Source organism: Geotrypetes seraphini, chromosome 4, assembly GCF_902459505.1.
Source record: "Geotrypetes seraphini chromosome 4, aGeoSer1.1, whole genome shotgun sequence".
Taxonomy (NCBI): domain Eukaryota; kingdom Metazoa; phylum Chordata; class Amphibia; order Gymnophiona; family Dermophiidae; genus Geotrypetes; species Geotrypetes seraphini.
In genome coordinates, this window is record NC_047087.1 from 110,060,915 (window position 1) to 110,080,162 (window position 19,248).

General features: G+C 41.5%; 1 protein-coding gene across 1 annotated transcript in view; it reads left to right on the forward strand.

Moving 5' to 3' along the window:
- Positions 1-18,253, forward strand: part of B4GALT4 (beta-1,4-galactosyltransferase 4) — a 145,579-nt gene extending 127,326 nt beyond the window's left edge. The window contains exons 6-7 of the mRNA XM_033943443.1: positions 4,832-4,936; positions 16,778-18,253. Of these exons, the coding sequence (XP_033799334.1) occupies positions 4,832-4,936; positions 16,778-16,919 (247 nt within the window). The 3' untranslated portion in view covers positions 16,920-18,253. The remainder of the gene's footprint in view (positions 1-4,831; positions 4,937-16,777) is intronic.
- Positions 18,254-19,248: the final 995 nt, after the last annotated feature.

Sequence of the window (19,248 nt, forward strand, 5' to 3'; positions counted from 1 at the left end):
ATTGTTCTATGGGACAAAAGTTTTCTTGGAACCCGATGTTGCTAGACAGACACAGGAATGTAGGAAATTGTTTCTTGTAATGAGGCCTGAAACAGTCTCTTTGGGAGCTACATTTTTATTAGCCTATCCCTGTAAATGTCTAGTTAAATATTTAGGGGTTAAATATGTGTTTTATTCCCTGAACAACTGTGAGCCTTCTTAGATTTGAAGAAATTGGCTACAGGGAATGTTTAATTGTGAACAGCATTCAGTTAAAATGGGATTCATTGCTGTTAAGCCTATTCCTTGATTGATTACTTGTAATTATAAGTTTCTCTTCACTTATCTAGAATTCCTCCTCCAATGTTTTGTGGTCTAAGGAGCTTTAAACAATTTTTCTTTCAATATTGTGTTGATATTGTATGACACTTTCATGTATACCTCAAACTGTATTACTGTAACAAGAGTTTGTTCTTGTAAATATAATTTGAAATTTGAGAAATAAAAATAAATAAATATAAAAAAATAAATTGGAACTGTATTTCAAAATAATGGGAGTAATGGTTGACAGCTGTTACTAAGGTCTCTTTTTATAAAGCAGGTGTAATGAGCCCTGGCATGGCAAGGGCTTCATTGTATTTGCTGCACTGGGAATCACTGCTGCGGCTTTTGTAAAAGGGGCTCTAAGAGTCTTTTGGATTAAAAAAAAAAATGATGACATATATAAGATATTTTCTAACAGAAGTTCAGTTATCTCAGGTTGATTTTTGCAATATATATGTAGTATGGAATTTCAGACACTATAAAAGACAGCAGCTAGGCTTATATTCTCAGGCCCTGATTCTATAAATAGCACCTAAAACATAGGTGCTAAGGAACAAGGTGCTTATCGCCTGTCAGTCTTAAGTTAGGTCTGTCCAATACAAATCTAATGGCACTTATTGGTGTTTAGCTTCGCTTCTTGATATCTAATTTTATTTCACTACTTGATATCTTTTTTAACTGTCCAGCGCTGAGAATTTCTCACGAGGGAGAAAAAGACTTCAAGTGCTTATGGGTGTGTAATTCGCATTGACTAAATAACAGAGTGTTGAGCAGTGGCGTACCTAGCATATGTGACACCCGGGGCCCATCATTTTTTGATACCCCCCCATCTATATGAAAAATATGATTTTTAGTAACAATCCACATATCACACAACAAGTGTGTACCTACAAAAAGGCAGCATCTTAAACACTGCAGTGAGCACTAGAACACCAACACATACATTGTAAAACTAAACAAGCCAGATCCTGTACAGTCAATTGATCCTGTACAGTCGATGCTATCAGAAAGCCATGTCCTTTTCATACACACAGACAGAAACACCCTCGCCCAATATGGAATAATCACAAACTAAAAACAGAAATATGTAGACAAAAGTTAAACTGAACCGCCAAGAAACCAGACTCTGCATACAATGCAACACTACAACATCACAAAAACAGTAATACATGTCCTCTAATACTGTGCAAAATATAAAGACAGTAGATGTAAATTTGAAAAAACTGATACACAACAATCACCACTTTACAAATTAACAAATAAAAATAAAACAAATAATGAGAAATAAGAAAATACCATTTTATTGGACTAATCCCCGTAAGTTCGGTCCCCATCCCCGCAAACCACCTGATTCCATCCACACAAGCCTTGAATTGTTTTATATTTAACTTATTATATTAAAGTATAAAAAGAAACAATATTCTATACAATTGTCAATTTATAAATCAGCGTCTTCTCCCCACTCTCTCTTCCCCATTTCCCTTCAGCGTCCTCAGCCAACTCTCTCCACTTTCCTTCAGCGCATGCACATAAAAACAAGCAAGTAATTTTATATCATTTTCATTCTATTTATTCATAGAAATTAAAGTCTAAATAATGCCAGTAACATAACAAAACATGATTTTACAAAAATAATTCCCTGTACAGTGTGGGACAAGGATCCTGGCTAGGCCTAGTGGCTCAGCTGAATCCTAGTCCTGGAGTTAAAATAAAGGTAGTGGAACACAGATTCTTTAATGTCTCCCAGAAATTGCACACTGAAATGTCCAGGTTGTTCAAACAAAACACTTTTAATGGAACATCAAAAGTTTCAAACAAAAATGTCAGAATTTGGCACGAGTGAAAACAAAACTTCCAAAAATTCTCTTTACTTCTTTTACCAAACAAATAAGTCCTACTCCTAGCACCAGCCCTGCTTCCAGAGTCAGTCCAAACTAATAACAGCAAAATCCTCAGTTTAGCCTTCTGGCCACATTCAGGGTATGACAAAATAGTCCATGCATCAAGTAATAGCTTTTGAGTATAAGGCTCTTGGGTACTGGCTCTAATGGTGTCCATGTTAGGTTGAGCAAAAATAATCCCCAACAGTTTGAGAGGAGAGAAGCCTGTTCTCTACAGGTGTTACCACTCTCCCAACAGGCAAGCTTTGGTGTAACTTCAGCAGCTTCCAGCACAAGTCAGAGCAGTGCACACACCTCTCCCAAACATAGATTCAAGAAAAAAACTCTTCAAAAGAAAAAGAAAACCCTGGGCTTATCAGCCTACTCACATTCAATGGGGTGCTCTTCCCCTTGGGGCAAAACATAGTCCTCCAGCCATTCCATGTCACAAACCTAAGGCTGGACTTCAGGTTCCTCCATTTCCCAATCCTTAGGGGAACCTTCTTGTGCTGGCCATGGGTTAGCTACCAGAGCTGGCTTCCTCCTCAGCTTGACTTCAGCTTCCAGTCCAGTCCCAGCTGTCTCTCCTCACCATCTGACCAGGAAAGCTCAGAAAAAGGGAGCCTGGCAACAGGCCACGACCCCCCCCCCCCCCCCAGCAGGGTTAGCAAAATTCTTAAAGAGCCCTGTCCTTTCAGTCACTGCCTGAGCTCTGGGAACTTTTAAAGGGGCAGGCTCATTCCTAAAGCTGTGCATAGGATTTTTACTATACACAGGATGTTTCCTAAACCTGGTCACAGGATCTTTAGTGGGACTTAAAGGGACTTTCTCCTTGGATTTAGTAGGACTAGCCAGATCCCTGTCACAACAGTCAAGCCTGCAAGGATTACTAGATGTCTTTCAGCAGCTCCCCTCCCTCCCTCCCCCTTACCTTCTTGGCCAAGTCAAAATGATCTACCAACAATAAAATTTTAAAAACACAAAGCACACTGTATGTAGAGAAAATGTTAATTATCATTTATATTCCGCGGGTTTTCAGAGGTCAAGGCAGATGACTTTATGCAATGTCACCTCAGTAACAACTATACAAAATAGACAAATATACCCCTTCCCTTTTTACTAAACCGCGATAGCGGTTTTTAGTGCAGGGAGCTGCACTGAATGCCCCACGCTGCTCTCAATGCTCATAGGCTCCCTGCGCTAAAAACCGCTATAGCGGTTTAGTAAAAGGGGGCCATAGTGCAAAATATAGACAGCATATATAAATTCTCAAAACGGACACATTTTGATCACTAAATTGAATATAAAATCATTTTTCCTACCTTTGTTTGGTAATTTCATCAGTCTCTGGTTGCACTTTATTATTCTGACTGTGCATCCAATATTTCTTCCCTTCTTTCAGCCTCCTGTATGCTTCCTCTCCTCCAGACCTCATTCTCTCCCCAACTTTTTCTTTCTTTCGTCCTGCTCCCTTCTTTCTTTCTCTCTCCATGCCCCCTTTCTTTCTGTATGTCTGTCTTTCTCTCTTTGTGCCCCATTTCTTTCTTTGTTTCACCCTGCCCCCTTCTTTCTTTCTCTCTCCATGCCCTCTTTCTTTCTCTCTGTCTGTCTTTCTCTCTCTCTCTCTTCGTGCCCAATTTTTTCTTTTTCTTTGTTTCACCCTGCCCCCTTTCTTTCTGGCTCCCTATCCCCTCCCCCCATTTTCTTCTTTCTCCCTCCCCTCCCCTATGCCACTGCCATTGGGGAAAATGCTGCCACCGCCGCTGGGGAATAGGCTGCCACTGCCGCCATTGGGAACAGGCCGGCTCTCAGTTCGCCCTGCTTCTCTTCCCCGCGGGGCCGACCATCTCTTTGCTGCCCGACGTCAATTCTAAAGTTGGAGGGGACGTTCCGGGCCAGCCAGGCAGCGATTGACATCGGGCGGCGAGAGTTGGTTGGCCCTGCAGGGAGAACTCGGCCGGCTTGTTCCCGATGACTGCAGTGGAAGCATTTCCCCGGTGGCAGCCTATTCCCTGGTGGGTGGCCAGCTGTGCACCCCCTTGGGGCATGCACCCGGGGCAGACAGCCCCGCGCCCCCCCTTGGTACGCTACTGGTGTTGAGAACACAGCAGTCAATACGAATTATAGCACATTTGGAATGGATTAGTTAGAGTGAGTTATGAGTGGTTACGAGTGGTTCCTGAAGAAGCTTCTAGAGAAGTGAAACGGAGAAGCTCTGTTGGACTTTCGGTCTTCATCTCAAGCTAAGTACTTGTTCCCTGCATCATATAAACGTTTGGGAACTGTGAAAAAATATCAATTAAAAAATATAAGTTAAAATTAAATTTAAAAAAAAAAAAAAAAAATAGCAGTTGCATTAGCAATTCTACCAAATTTGGGATGACTGAACAAGTTCAATCTACCTTTCCGTACCCTTGAGCACTTGAAGTCTTTTTTCCCCCCTCGTGAGAAATTCTCAGCGCTGGACAGTTAGAAAATAGCAGCTGTCACAAAAAGAGATAAGATTCTCTCCTCTACTTTCCTCTTGTAAGAACATCTTTGGTTGGGATGTGATAAAAGCATGCAGGAGATGCAGTCGTGTGTTTTTCTCTGCAGCAAATCTTGAGCTGGACTTTACCTAATGCTCATCAACATCTTGCTTCTTTTAGAGTGACTCTAAATAAGATGAAGGTGGTTCGGCCATTCATAGAAGTAGCCAAGTACACTATGACCTTTCATACCAGAGACCACGGCAATGAAGTGAATACAGATAGGTGAGTCAGTAGCTCTTCAGAAGACAGCTCCTTGGCAGAATTCTTCTATTAATGCTAGAGATCTTTCCATCTATACTGCTGGTATACATTGTCTCCCAATATAGTTGAATCTCCTTTTGAAAGAGATGTTCATCTTAGCTATTTTGAAAATTTGTAATGGTAATTATACACCATCATATTAAGAGGATATTTTGTTTATCTCTACATTTTACATTCCATCTTTGAGTCCTTCTTTTCAAGATGGCATTCCTGATCAGCTATGGAGAACTATTATTGATCCGAGGGCTGCTTCCCTTGTGGGGCTCAAGTGCATCTATGTCCACACTTGATTGGCACCGATAGGGAATCTGAATGTGGATTATTATTATTTATATTAAGATGCCATAGCTATTACTGCCGTCTATTCCCCCTACCCCACAGAGCATACTGGGGAACAGCTGCAGAACATGAGAACTACTGATAGGTTTCACAGTGGTTTGAGCAGTACTTGAGAAGCAACAAAGTTTCTGTGATTGTCCCAAGGATTGATTCGCAGAGGAGAAGAATGTATATTCCATTTCTTCTCCTTGTGTAAGTTCATAATACTTTTTGGGCTAGTTGAAATGCCCCTTTAAATTATCTTAGTGCAGTACCTCACAGAGACATTCAAATGTTTTGGCCCTCAAGATAAGTCTACACAAGCTGTTGTAGTAAAGTACTGAAAGAAAGTTCAGAAAATATCAAAGAAACTGGCTATTATATTCTACCGGTGAATATTCTGACTTCTATAGTATATGATAATTATGGTAAAGATTCTGATCAGCATATTAGATTTTAAGTTGTACACATGTACAGTAATATCTTCAATTATATAAGAGCTACAGTAATAATCTAATCTAATCTTCTATTTGTGCATCGCTCATACCTATACAGACTCAAAGCGACTGTAAAGAGAGGTAAAAGGAGAGAGAGAGAGGAGGTGGATAGGTAAGAGGGAGAGGAAGGGGAGAGAAGAGAGGGTAAAGGAGATTAAGTATCGAACAGATGAGTTTTCAGTTTTCTTTGGAAGATGATGTGGCAAGGTTCTGGTCTTTTCTGTAAGGCCATTCCAAGTTTTGACTCCTAGGAAGGTAAGCATGGAGTGGAATACTCGTTTATAGTGAAGATCTTTAGTGGATGGGAGATTTAGTAGCATCCGGTTGAGGGTTCTGCGGGAAGTAGACCATGCTATTGAGAAGAGTTGGATGAGTGGGGTCGCAGAGTTTCCATAAAGTATGCAGTGAATGATGCAAGATATTTTGAATGTTATTCATGATGGAATGGGTAGCCAGTGCATTTGTTTGATGAAGGTTGTTACTTGAGTCATATTTTCTCAGGTTGAAGATAAGTCTTATAGCAGTGTTTTGGATGAGTTGCAGTTTGTGAATTAGAGCAGTGTTGATTCCCATGTAGGTGGAGTTACAGTAGTCCAGTTGTGGTAGGATCATCAGTTGTACGATTAAGGCAAAGTGGTATTGGTGAAAGTAAGGTCTGATTAGTCTTAATTGTCTCAGGGTGTAGAGGTATTTCTTTTGGAGACTAGATATTTGGGGTTCCATGGTTACAGTATCCAGTATGCAACCTAGGATTTTGGAGGACTCATCTATGGCAGTTTCGCCTGATCAACGTGTGATGCTTGTAGGTGCCGTTTGCTGGGCCATGTGGAAGTATAGAACTTTGGTTTTAGTTGTGTTTAGCTTCAGTTTGTTGGTTGTTGCCTAGTTTTGGATTTTTTCTATATTATGTGAGATTTTGTTGGGTAAGTCTGATTGATTTTTGGTTATGGGAATAAGGAGAAAAATGTCATCTGCGTATGACATTATGCTTTTGTCTTCGAATTTGATGTTACCTAGAGAGCTCATGAAGAGATTGAATAGGATGGGGAAGAGTGGGAAGCCTTGTGGCACAACACAGAAGGCTTCCCAGGGGTTGGAGGTCTTTCCGCTCTTATTGACAATATATTCTCTGTTTTTTAGGAAATCTGAGAACCATTTTAGCTCTGTGCCTGTTATGCCTATTTCTGATAGTTTTATTAGTGGTCAACTGAGTCAAAGGCTGCTGAAATATCGAATTGGAGGAGCATTGCTTGGCATCTTGTGCTGAGCAGTTGTTTGGTTTTTGTGATTAAGGTGAGGTGGAGAAGCTCTGTGCTATGTTGTTGACAGAATCCAAATGGGATGGGTGGAGGCATGAGTGTTGCTCCATGTAAATTGTGAGTTGTTTACTTATGTGGGTCTCGATGATTTTTGTGAAAATGGGTATGCCGGCAATAGGTCTATAATTTGAAACCAAAGGGAGATCTGCCTTTGGTGATTTGGGTATTGGGGTGAGAGCAATCTTTCTCATTATCTTTGGCAAGTGGCCTTGGTTTAGGGAGTTATTGAGTAAGTTGGTAATCCAGGTGGTGATTTGTCCAGGAGTGGCAGTGAGAAGGTAAGAGGAACAATTGTCTAGGGAGCTGCAGCACATGGATAGTTTGGATAGTAGTTTTTTTTGTGTCAGGGATTGACAGATTGGAGAATGAGGTCCAGATTTGGTCTGCTTTGGTGGGTTCAGGGGTGTGTTGAGATGTACTCAGCATGTGTGTCTCGGTGGGGATTGATTTGGCTACTTATGATTGTACAGTTTTGATTTTGTTGAGAAAGAAGTCTGATAGATCCTGAGCACTGATTTTGTTGGGTTGTCCTTTGGGTTCTCGAGCCGGAGGGTTGTGAGCTGTCGTACCAGGTGAAATAGTTTCTTGTTATCTAGCATTGTGGAGCTTAATTTGCTGGCATAGTAGTTCTTTTTGGTCTCCGATATGTTGGATTTGTATTTATTTATTGCCTCTTGCCATAGTGTTCTAGTGTTCCGCTTTTTCGCCATTTTCTTTCCAGATGCTTGCATAGTTGTTTATCTGATCTCAGAGATTCAGTGAACTAGGGGAGTTATGGTTTTGTTTTTTGAGGGTGGAGGGGGGTGAGTGTGTCCAATGCGTTGGTAATGGCTTGGATCAAGCTCATTAGCATAGTTGTAATGCAGTCTGAAGGAGGGGTTAGAATATTCTCAACTAAGTTCCTAAAAAGGTCTGGTCTAGTCTTTCCTTGCACGAGTTTCACTTCCTTTGTGGCCTTGTTCTGATTCTCAGTTACAAAGTTTAAGCAGAAGTTTAGTAGGTAGTGGTTTGTCCATGGTGTTTGGGTCCATTTGGCGTTAGTTGTAAGGTTGGCAGGGGTTGATGCTAGTATGTCTAGGGTATGTCCATTCTCATGGGTAGGACCTGAAGGTAACATAACATAACTTTATTTTTGTATACCGCCACAATCAAAAGAATTCTAGGCGGTTTACACAAGATAGAAGACTGGACAATCAGTGAAGTACAAAATATTAAAATGAGAATACAGCATATTAACTAAAAAGACAATAAAAATTTAAATTAACGCAGTAAAATTATTATGTTAAGAATAAAAACATCAAATTAAGAGATAAATTTATCAAATAATACTGTCTTAATTTCTTTTCGGAAGGCGCCGTAAGATAACATGGCTCCGCTAATATAGTTACCCAACCAGGACTGTTGTTTACTTGCTTGAAATGCAAGCATCCTGTCTATAAAAGACCTAATTTTACAGCCTAAAATTTTCGGGTATGCAAATAAGTTACAATTCCTGGTTACCCTCACGGGGTTATATAGCACGATGTCACAATCTTCAAGTAGTGTTTTGAGTTTGAAGACATCTTTGTTCTCGGTAGATTCGAGAGGGAGGTTGATGTCTCCGAGGATGAGTAGTTTAGTGTACTGGCATGCTAGGTTCGTTATTATTTCACTCATTTTGGGGCTAGAGCTTGATTGGGAGTTGGGCGGTCTGTAGATCAGTAGGATTCCAATTTTGTTGAGCGCAGAGTTGGGCGTGTCTTCGAGTTTGCAGGCAATTTATTCTAGATCTGGGTGGGCTGTTGAGTCTAGCTCAGTGATGATGTAGGAGCTTTTGTATATTATTGCTAGGCCACCACCTCGCTTATGCTTCCTAGGGAATTGCAGTATGTTGTATCCTTGAGGGCAATACTGTAGGAAAGTACTACTTCACTTTCAAAACTACTATTGAAAAAGGTGTGAGCAAATCCAAATGAATACAATACTGGTGAAAAGTTAATGGAGGATCTGATATCCCCCATATATATGACAAACACTTTATACGTTATATGCAAGTACTTTGTCTGCCTCTAGTGGCCTCACAATATAAGATTTGCCCAACGTCACAATGAGTTGCAGTGGGAATCAAATCCAGTTCCCCAGGGTCTCATCTAACTACATGAACCAATTAGGCTTCTCCTCCACAAACTCCTCAGTGACATACCACTGTTCACATCAAGAAATACTTACGTACCCTGTTATCCTACTGATTCATACCACCATGAGGAAAAGAGAAATGGAAATAGGTCCAAAGAGCTGAGTCCTGCATTAGTTCTGAGTGGAATTTCTTAGTTTTTTGTATGGTACTTCTGCTTTCCCTCTGTTTCTTCTAGCTCAATCAGCCTTATGAGCCTTTCTTTAAACTACCCATGAATTTTTACTATCCTTTGATATCCATCCCTCCCCACCTCCCTGTTTTAGCCTGGTCATTGCTGCACTGGTCCTGAGCCCTTTTGGAACTCAGTGACTAGATGTAAAGCTCATGACAAAGTTCACCCTCATTGATGACCATTGATGTTTGGAGATTGTGGCAAGAGAAGTCTCTAACTTGGCTTTATAGGATATTTTACAGCAGTCAACCGCATGAACACAAACACAGTCAAGAAGACTGAAATGAGCAAAAAAAACCCAAACAAACCAGGGGATTCACATTTCATCCAAAATCACATTTTGTAAAACCCCCTACAGGTTTTTACATAACATAATATTATACTTACTAGTCTTATAGCCCGTTAAATTAACGGGTGCTAGAATATGTGTGTGTGTGTGTGTGTGTCTTTATTTATTTTTCTCTCTCCTTAGCCGCTTTCTGTATTTCTATCTTTCTTTCTTTTTTTTCCTTGGCTGTCCACCACCACCCCTTGTCTGCTCCCCCTGTTCATTCTCCCTTCCTTTTACCTCCCCTGTGTCCTCCCCCACCCCATCACTGCTCACCTTATCCAACAGCAGCTCTTCTCCCTTTATTTTACCTCACCCCTCTTCCTGCTCCCTTGTCCATCAGCACCTCTTCCTGCTCCCCCTGTCCAGCAGTAGGCCTCCCTTCATTCCCCCCCCTCCTGTCCATCAGCACCTCTTCCTTTCTGTCCAGAAATATGCAGTTCAACACCAGAGAAAGAGAAAAAACACTATACACTTTGGAATATAAAAAGAAAGCAGTGCAAATTTACAGTAAAACTGCATTTTCTGTTAATGAAATTAAAAATAAAATTCTTTTTTTCTACTTTTATTGTCTGGCCATTTTATTCATGTTTATCCCAGTTTCTGCTCTCTTCTCTCAATTTTCTTACCAGGGTTTGCAGTCTATTTGGCTCTTCTCTCATTCCTGTCTTCACTTCCTCTCCTACATCCATCTCAGACTTTAACCTTATCTTTCAGTTTTCCTCCATTTATTTTTCTGCATCTCTATCAGCTTCTATTTCTCCAGTTGTTTGTTTTTTTTGGGAGGTTTTTTATTTTTTTTTTTTTTTTGCTAACTCCTCCCTTCCAGCATCTTCTCTTTCTCTCTCTTCCCCCTTTATTTTCAGTCTTCTAACCAGTATCTGTCTTGCTCCCTCCATCCAGCATATCCTCTCCCCTTTGAATCGCGGATCAGGCCTGAGATATGAGGCTGGAAGCCGATTCCTCTCGGAAGCAGTCCTCCATGTTGTTTGCCGGCCGCTGAAAGGAGGGGGGAGTGCCGCCGCTGCCACTCCTGTTCCTGTTCAAAGCAGCCTGCTTAGGTTTTGAACCTCGCAGGCCGCTCTCCATATGGTAGCATGTTCCTTCTGACGCGATCGCGTCAGAGGGAACGTGCTTCATGTGGAGAGCGGCCTGCAAGGTTCGCTACAGCCGGCCACGAACCTCATCAGGCCGCTTCAAACAGGAGCGGCAGCGGTTGGTGCGGGAGGGGGGAGTCGTCGACTTGTTCCGCGCTGTGGAGGCACTGTGGTCCCGGCTTGGAGAGGGCAGGGTGTGCTAGCAGGCGGCAGCCGCCGCTCGCAGTTGTCTTGCCTCGCGTGAGGCCAGACCGTAAGCCGCGCATGCGCACTTCCTATGGGTCGCTACAGCTCACAGAAAACGGACGCACGCTTAGGAAGTGCGCATGCGCGGCTTACCGTTTTATTATATTAGATAAACCGCGTTACTAAAAAGTTCTACGCGGTTTACAAAAGATTACAAACATTAAACATAACACAAATGTATTGAAATTCAAAATTAACACATTGCTGCTAAGCAAAAATATGTGACCTGCTGAGCAAAAGTAGGGTATGTGGTTTATACCTCAAGACACAGGCATATCAACTGCATAACTCTGCAAACTTTTAGCTTTGGTTATGTTGGCTTGGGCCGTTAACTCCTTTCTTGGATGACATATCTTAGTGTAGTATGGTTCTCCATATTGGATCTCTGTTCATAAAGATAACGTTTCCAGTCATATCTTTTGAGATTTCAACTTTGGACTCCTGAGGCATATACTGCTGAGTCTTATACTATTGAGATTAATAAAGTTCTCTCTGTGACCACCATCAATTGTTGCTGGTTTTCTGTGGACTCTACTATTGTATTAAAACAATGAGAAACATTTATCAATAAAAAAAAGTAATTAACCCCAGAAATTATATACCTATGGAACATGAAACATCAAAGTTGTAAAAAAAAAAGTTGTATAGGCCCATTCTGAACTTACAGTATACAAAACTTTCAAAAATGAAAACTGACCCTCCATATGTGTTTTAGATAATAGTTTATTACTTATATTCTGCCTTTAAACAAGGCAGATTACAACAATACATACATAATTAAAACAAATAAAACAAAATTGACATATCAAAGTCAGCAAAAAGTGCTGTCATATAAAAAGCATCAACCATCATACTTCATTTTACAAAAAAAGATGACACTAGCAGTTTCTTAAAACTACACCAATCTTTTTGTTGCCTGATGTATACTAGAAGCTTGTTCCACTCATGAAAAATACTAGTTCTCATAGCTTCTAAATGTAATTTCTTATGAGTAGGAATGACCAAACCACATTGTGCAGCAGAATGCAATAGTCGCGAGGGCACATAGGATATCGCACAATCTTGTAAATATTTTGGTGATGTACACTCAGATAAACCAACAGTAATAACAGTAACCCTCAGGCAACTGGTGTTGGAACCGACAAGGGATCAGGCAATACTGGACCTGATACTTACCAATGGAGAAAGTGTCACAGAGGTCTCGGTGGGCGACACATTGGCCTCCAGTGACCACAACATGGTATGGTTCAATATCAGGAAAGGTTTCACTAAATCTACTACACTAACCAAAGTCCTCAAATTCAAGGACACAAATTTCAAAGAAATGGGAGACTTTGTTCACCAGGCGCTACAAAGCCAAGAAGAAACCGATAACGTGGAAGACATGTGGTCGACTTTGAAAGCAACCATACAAGAAGCAACAAACTGCTATGTAAAATCAGTAAGTAAACGGCGAAGGAACAATAAGCCACAGTGGTTTACTGCGGAGATCTCAGACCTGATCAAGGAGAAGAAAAAAGCATTCATCTCTTAAAACAATCAGGGAAGCAGGACTCTAGAGCAGACTACCTGGCCAAATCAAAAGCCGTCAAAACAGCAGTCAGGGAGGCTAAATTCCTCATGGAGGAGTCTCTAGCAAAGAACATCCAGAAGGGAGATAAATCCTTCTTCAGGTATATTAGTGATAGAAGAAAAAACTCAGGCGGGATTGTACGTCTTAGGAAACCAGACGGAGACTATGTGGAAAAGGATTCAGAAAAAGCCCAACTATTAAATGAATACTTCTGCTCAGTCTTCACCCGAGAAGCGCCAGGGCTCGGCCCTCAGCTACAGACAAGGGTTGGCTCAGTTGACCCGTTTAGTAACTTTGAGTTTACGCCCAGCAGTGTCTACGGTGAGCTGTCAAAGCTCAAGGTTAACAAAGCAATGGGGCCGGACAACCTGCACCCCAGGGTGCTTAGGGAGCTGAGTGATGTCTTGGCGGAGCCACTGTCCGCGCTCTTCAACCTCTCCCTTAATACAGGCAGCGTCCCATTGGACTGGAGGACGGCTAACGTCATTCCACTCCACAAGAAAGGCTCAAAGATGGAGACAGCAAACTACAGACCAGTGAGTCTAACATCGATAATGAGCAAACTAATGGAAACTCTAATCAAACACCAATTAGATAAGATCCTGGATGAGGAGAATCTACGGGATCCCCGACAACATGGATTTACTAAGGGGAGATCCTGCCAATCCAACCTGATCAGCTTCTTTGACTGGGTAACGGGGAAGCTGGATATTGGGGAGTCCCTGGACATCGTGTACCTGGACTTTAGCAAAGCATTCGATAGCGTACCACACCGCAGGTTACTGAGCAAGATGAGTTCTATAGGATTAGGTAACACATTGATGAAATGGGTTGGGAGCTGGCTTGGAGGTAGGCTCCAAAGGGTGGTGGTGAACCCCCTCCGAAATGACGGGTGATTAGTGGAGTACCACAGGGCTCAGTCTTGGGCCCAATCCTATTCAACATCTTTATAAGAGACTTGGCAGAAGGGCTTCGAGGTAAAATAACATTATTCGCCGATGACGCCAAACTGAGTAATGTAGTGGGCAAATGCACAACAGACGAAGATTCAGTGCCCGACAACATGATGCATGACCTACTCCTACTGGAGCGATGGTCTAGGACATGGCAACTCAACTTCAATGCCAAAAAATGCAAAGTTATGCACCTGGGCAGCCAGAATCCATGCAAGTCTTATACCCTTAATGGCGAGATCCTAGCAAAAACGGTAGCAGAACGAGACTTGGGGGTAATTGTCAGTGAGGACATGAAGTCTGCCAATCAAGTGGAGCAGGCTTCGTCCAAGGCAAGACAAATCATGGGCTGCATACGAAGGGGTTTCGTCAGTCGTAAGGCGGAAGTCATTATGCCATTGTATAGATCCATGGTGAGGCCCCACCTGGAATACTGTGTGCAATTCTGGAGGCCGCATTATCGCAAGGATGTGCTGAGACTGGAGTCGGTGCAAAGAATGGCCACCCGGATGGTCTCGGGACTCAAGGATCTACCATACGAAAAACGGCTTGACAAATTACAGCTATACTCGCTCGAGGAGCGCAGAGAGAGGGGGGACATGATCGAGACGTTCAAGTATCTTAAGGGCCGCATCGAGGCGGAGGAAGATATCTTTTTTTTCAAGGGTCCCACGACAACAAGAGGGCATCCGTTGAAAATCAGGGGCGGGAAACTACGAGGTGACACCAGGAAATTCTTTTTCACTGAAAGAGTGGTTGATCGCTGGAATAGTCTTCCACTACAGGTGATTGAGGCCAGCAGCGTGCCTGATTTTAAGGCCAAATGGGATCGGCATATGGGATCTATTCACAGGGCAAAGGTAGGGGAGGGACATTAAGGTGGGCAGACTAGATGGGCCGTGGGCCCTTATCTGCCGTCTATTTTTATGTTTCTATGTTTCTAACCCCACTAATACCTTTTTGCTCATTGGGTCTCATATAGATAGCAACTCATTAAACTTTGAACTGTGCAAAAACAGGCATATTAAAAAGATAACTACCCCTTGAGATACTGTTATCTATTTTGTAGCTGCCACACAAATGGTTGCTGTGTGACTAATTTGCATCCAAAGCAAACCTACTATACAGCGAAGCAACTTGCTTATGGTTTCCTGTATCAGCCTCAGGGTTCAGTTAATGCAGGGGTGTCCAATGTCGGTCCTCGAGGGCCGCAATCCAGTCGGGTTTTCAGGATTTCCCCAATGAATATGCATGAGATCTATGTGCATGCACTGCTTTCAATGCATATTCATTGGGGAAATCCTGAAAACCCGACTGGATTGCGGCCCTCGAGGACCGACATTGGACACCCCTGAGTTAATGGTTACCACAAGGTAAGTTTAAATATAGGGTTAGAATAGTGTCTCTCAAACTTTTTTCGCTCCGGTACATTAAATGGAGCAAATGAATTTTTATAGCACAAACTTTTTTCGCTCCGGTACATTAAATGGAGCAAATGGATTTTTGTAGCACATTATAACTGAAATTATAAAATTGCAAAACCAACAAAAAAAATTTATTTATTTAAAGTTTTTTAAGCTATGGATGGGTAATTGTAATAATGGTGAAACTAAAATAGATAGAATAGAATTGCTAATCAATGTGATGGTTGTGTTTGGTTTTGAGTGCAAATTAACTCAAAACGCGGCTCGATAGTTGACAAGCAAACACAGATTTCATCATCCACCATCTGCAGTCGTTCTCTTTTTTTGATTTAATTTCAGTCAGAGCTGAAAATCCAAGTTTGCAAAGATAAGAAGATCCAAATGGAAACAAAGCCTTGATTGCTTTGTTTCTCGTTAGGATAACTAAAGCATAAAAAAATAAAAATAAAATTACTTGTCCATAGACGCTCATAACATTGACAAACTCTTGCGTACACAACGTACTTGTAATCTATTCTAGTGTATACTATGAAGGGAATTTTTAAAAATAAAGTAAAACTCTGGAATCTCTCTGTTACCCAGAATCTCTTTGGGGCACACCACTGTTCCATGGCACAGTTTGAGAGACACTGGGTTAGGTCTAATCTTAAATGGGTTTGGGATAATAGAGAATGACACGGGGAAAAATTTATCACCGTTCCCACCCCATCCCCGTGAGCTCGGTCCCCGTTCCTGCCCCATCCCCATGAGCTCGGTCCCCATCTCTGCTCTCCAAACTATCAAATCCCATCTGCACAAGCCTTGAATAGTTATGATTTTATATTGAACTTATTTTATTAAAGAGACAATATTCTGTATAATTGAAGAGTTATGATTTTATATTGAACTTATTTTATTAAAGAGACAATATTCTGTATAATTGTCATTTTATAAACACAAATAATACAGAGCAAGGATCAACAAAACCCCTGTACCCCCCTTTCATAAATATTCCCTCCACTATTGTGAAAACTGAACAAACCAAATTATTACAGAATGCTACATAGAAAAATCAAGCTAACAGAATACTTTAGTCACACATGGCAAGAATAGTGCTGGGGAGGGCAACTGCCCCCTGGTCAGAGAGCTCTAAGCCAGCTGGAAGCTAAAGAAGCACAGCCTGAGCTCTGCGGTTCCCAGTAATGTCTAATACCAGCTCTAGCAGGATACATATTTCAAATCTGAAATATTCTAATCACAAAATATAAAAATAAATAATTTTTTTTTTTTTTTTTACCACTTGTCTGGTAATTTTTGTTCTTCAAATCACATTGGTCTCAGGCTTTGGTTTTGGGTTCCTTCTGTCTTCATCGTGGCATGGCTGGCTCCTGAAGGTAAAATAGGCACAAGAGGAGCTGGGGTGGAAATGCTGAGTCTGACACGGGTGCAATTTTTTTTTACCACAGGAGCAAGACTTTTCATCACTCCCATAGGGTGGTAAAAGATCTTGTCCCCCCGTTCCCGTGGTAAACTAGTTGCAAATGTCTCCATTCCTGCAGACTTACTGCGGTGACCACGGTTTACCATGGTAAACGGTCCCCATGTCATTCTCTAGTGTATATTAATTTATGTTGTATTACCATGCCTTAGAATTGCAATGACTGTTCTCTATGAGCATTTTAAGACTTCACTCCCTATTTTTCCCCCATTTTCTCATCAGAGGAAGGCTCCTAAGTCAAGTAGCAAAGGTGTGGAAGACGGATGGTTTAAACTCCTGTACGTATAAATTGTTGATGGTGGAGCACAACCACTTATACATCAATATCACCGTGAACATCGATGTTCCATCCCCGGGCTCTTGACGGTGCATTCTTCATTGCCTGTGGAAGAGATGTTACTTTATTTCTTCTCTTAAATCTAGGTGGACTGTAAATCATATGGATGTTGGTTTTGAGAAGAGAACACTGCCGGAAATAGTGCTTTGGATACACTAACTGCTGAAAAAAAGATTTTGTATGCAAAGTTGCAACATTGTTTTGGGATTTAAAGATAAATAGGTTTTTAGGTAATAAAGATGACACCCATCTAGTTTTGAGTGTGGCAAAGACACACACAATGGGAGAACACTATAGAAAACTGAATGAATGTGATTTTGACCTCAGTATCCAGGCGAGGGCTATATTCATGCCACTAAATTGATGAATGAGTAAAGAAAGCAGTTCTTGAAAACTTTAATACCCTAATTGTTGTTTCACCTTATGTAAGTTTATATGCTACATCAATGCCCTGGGCCAATTTGTTGTGTTTTTTTAGGGGGGGAGGGGGAGCTTATTTCTTTGGAATCTTCCAGTACGCTTTGACAAATTATTGAATTTTGATGGGTTTTAACTCTTTTTCCCCATATGCCAAGTTTCATCCTATTCTGTTAAACGTTTTGGAATTAATTTGCTCCAGACATTCCTCAACCCCTTTTGTATAATTTTCATATTTCTGTTGGATTAGAAAGAATCAAAAGAGGTTCTGTTTTGCAGTGGATAGTAATTTCAGCAGACAACTTAATTATAAATCCCCAATAGCTAGTGTTCATTAAACAAAAATCATATTTTTAAAGAACATTATGTACAGGAACTGTAAACCAAACAAGCAATTCAATTAGCGGTTAAACTTATCTTATGCTTAAAAGACATTAAAAGGAAACATGCTTGTAATTGGAGGGTACTGGAATGGATTAAGGGTGACCATAGGGTCATGCACAGGACAGTAATTCAAGCAAGGCAAGACTTGATGCTGCTGAAGAACTTGAAGGGATATGGGGGAGGAAGCAAGAGAATAAGGATGTGTGTAGGAAAGATGCTGAGGACAGCCAGGAAGTGCATACTAGTTAAGTAGATAAAACATTTACATGTACTCCCACCCCAACACTAGGACAATGGATAGGAGAGATGATGTGAACAATTGGCTAGATTCACTTAGCAAACCGATCGATTTGTCACCCCTTTGCGACCCGATTTCCTTCCGACCCGATTCACTAAACTGTGCACTGATCCAATTCTGATCCGTGCACGCAAATGCGGGAAAAGGCATGCAAAGTAGGCAGGGACGTGATTCACTAAACTAAAATCTTAAACCCCGACTGGGCTGGCCGATCAACAAAACGGAGGGGAACTGGAAAGAGCACAGGAAATATCAAAAAGAATGTCACCGTATGGTTCGAAAAGCCAAAAGAGAGTATGAAGAGAGGCTAGCCAGGGAAGCACAAAATTTCAAACCGTTCTTTAGATATGTTAAAGGGAAACAGCCGGCTAGGGAGGAGGTGGGACCGCTGGACGATGGAGACAGGAAGGGAGTGGTGAAGGAGAGAAAGAAGTAGCAGAAAGACTTAATGTGTTCTTTTCGTCTGTATTTACAAATGAAGACACATCCAACATACCGGAACCCGAGCAAATCTTCAATGGAGATCAAGCAGAAAAATTAACATCCATGGAAGTGAGCCTTGAAGACGTAACATAGTAGATGACGGCAGATAAAGACCCGAATGGTCCATCCAGTCTGCCCAACTTGATTCAATTTAATTTTTATTTTTTTTTAATTTTTTTCTTCTTAGCTATTTCTGGGCAAGAATCCAAAGCTTTACCCAGTACTGTGCTTGGGTTCCAACTGCCGAAATCTCTGTTAAGACTTACTCCAGCCCATCTACACCCTCCCAGCCATTGAAGCCCTCCCCTGCCCATCCTCCACCAAACGGCCATACACAGACACAGACCTGCAAGTCTGCCCAGTAACTGACCTAGTTCAATATTTAATATTATTTTCTGATTCTAAATCTTCTGTGTTCATCCCACGCTTCTTTGAACTCAGTCACAGTTTTACTCTCCACCACCTCTCTCGGGAGCGCATTCCAGGCATCCACTACCCTCTCCGTAAAGTAGAATTTCCTAACATTGCCCCTGAATCTACCACCCCTTAACCTCAAATTATGTCCTCTGGTTTTACCATTTTCCTTTCTCTGGAAAAGATTTTGTTCTACGTTAATACCCTTCAAGTATTTGAACGTCTGAATCATATCTCCCCTGTCTCTCCTTTCCTCTGGACCGCCTCAAGTCTTCTTACGTCTTTCGCCAGATACGGTCTCCAAAACTGAACACAATACTCCAAGTGGGGCCTCACCAATGACCTGTACAGGTGCATCAA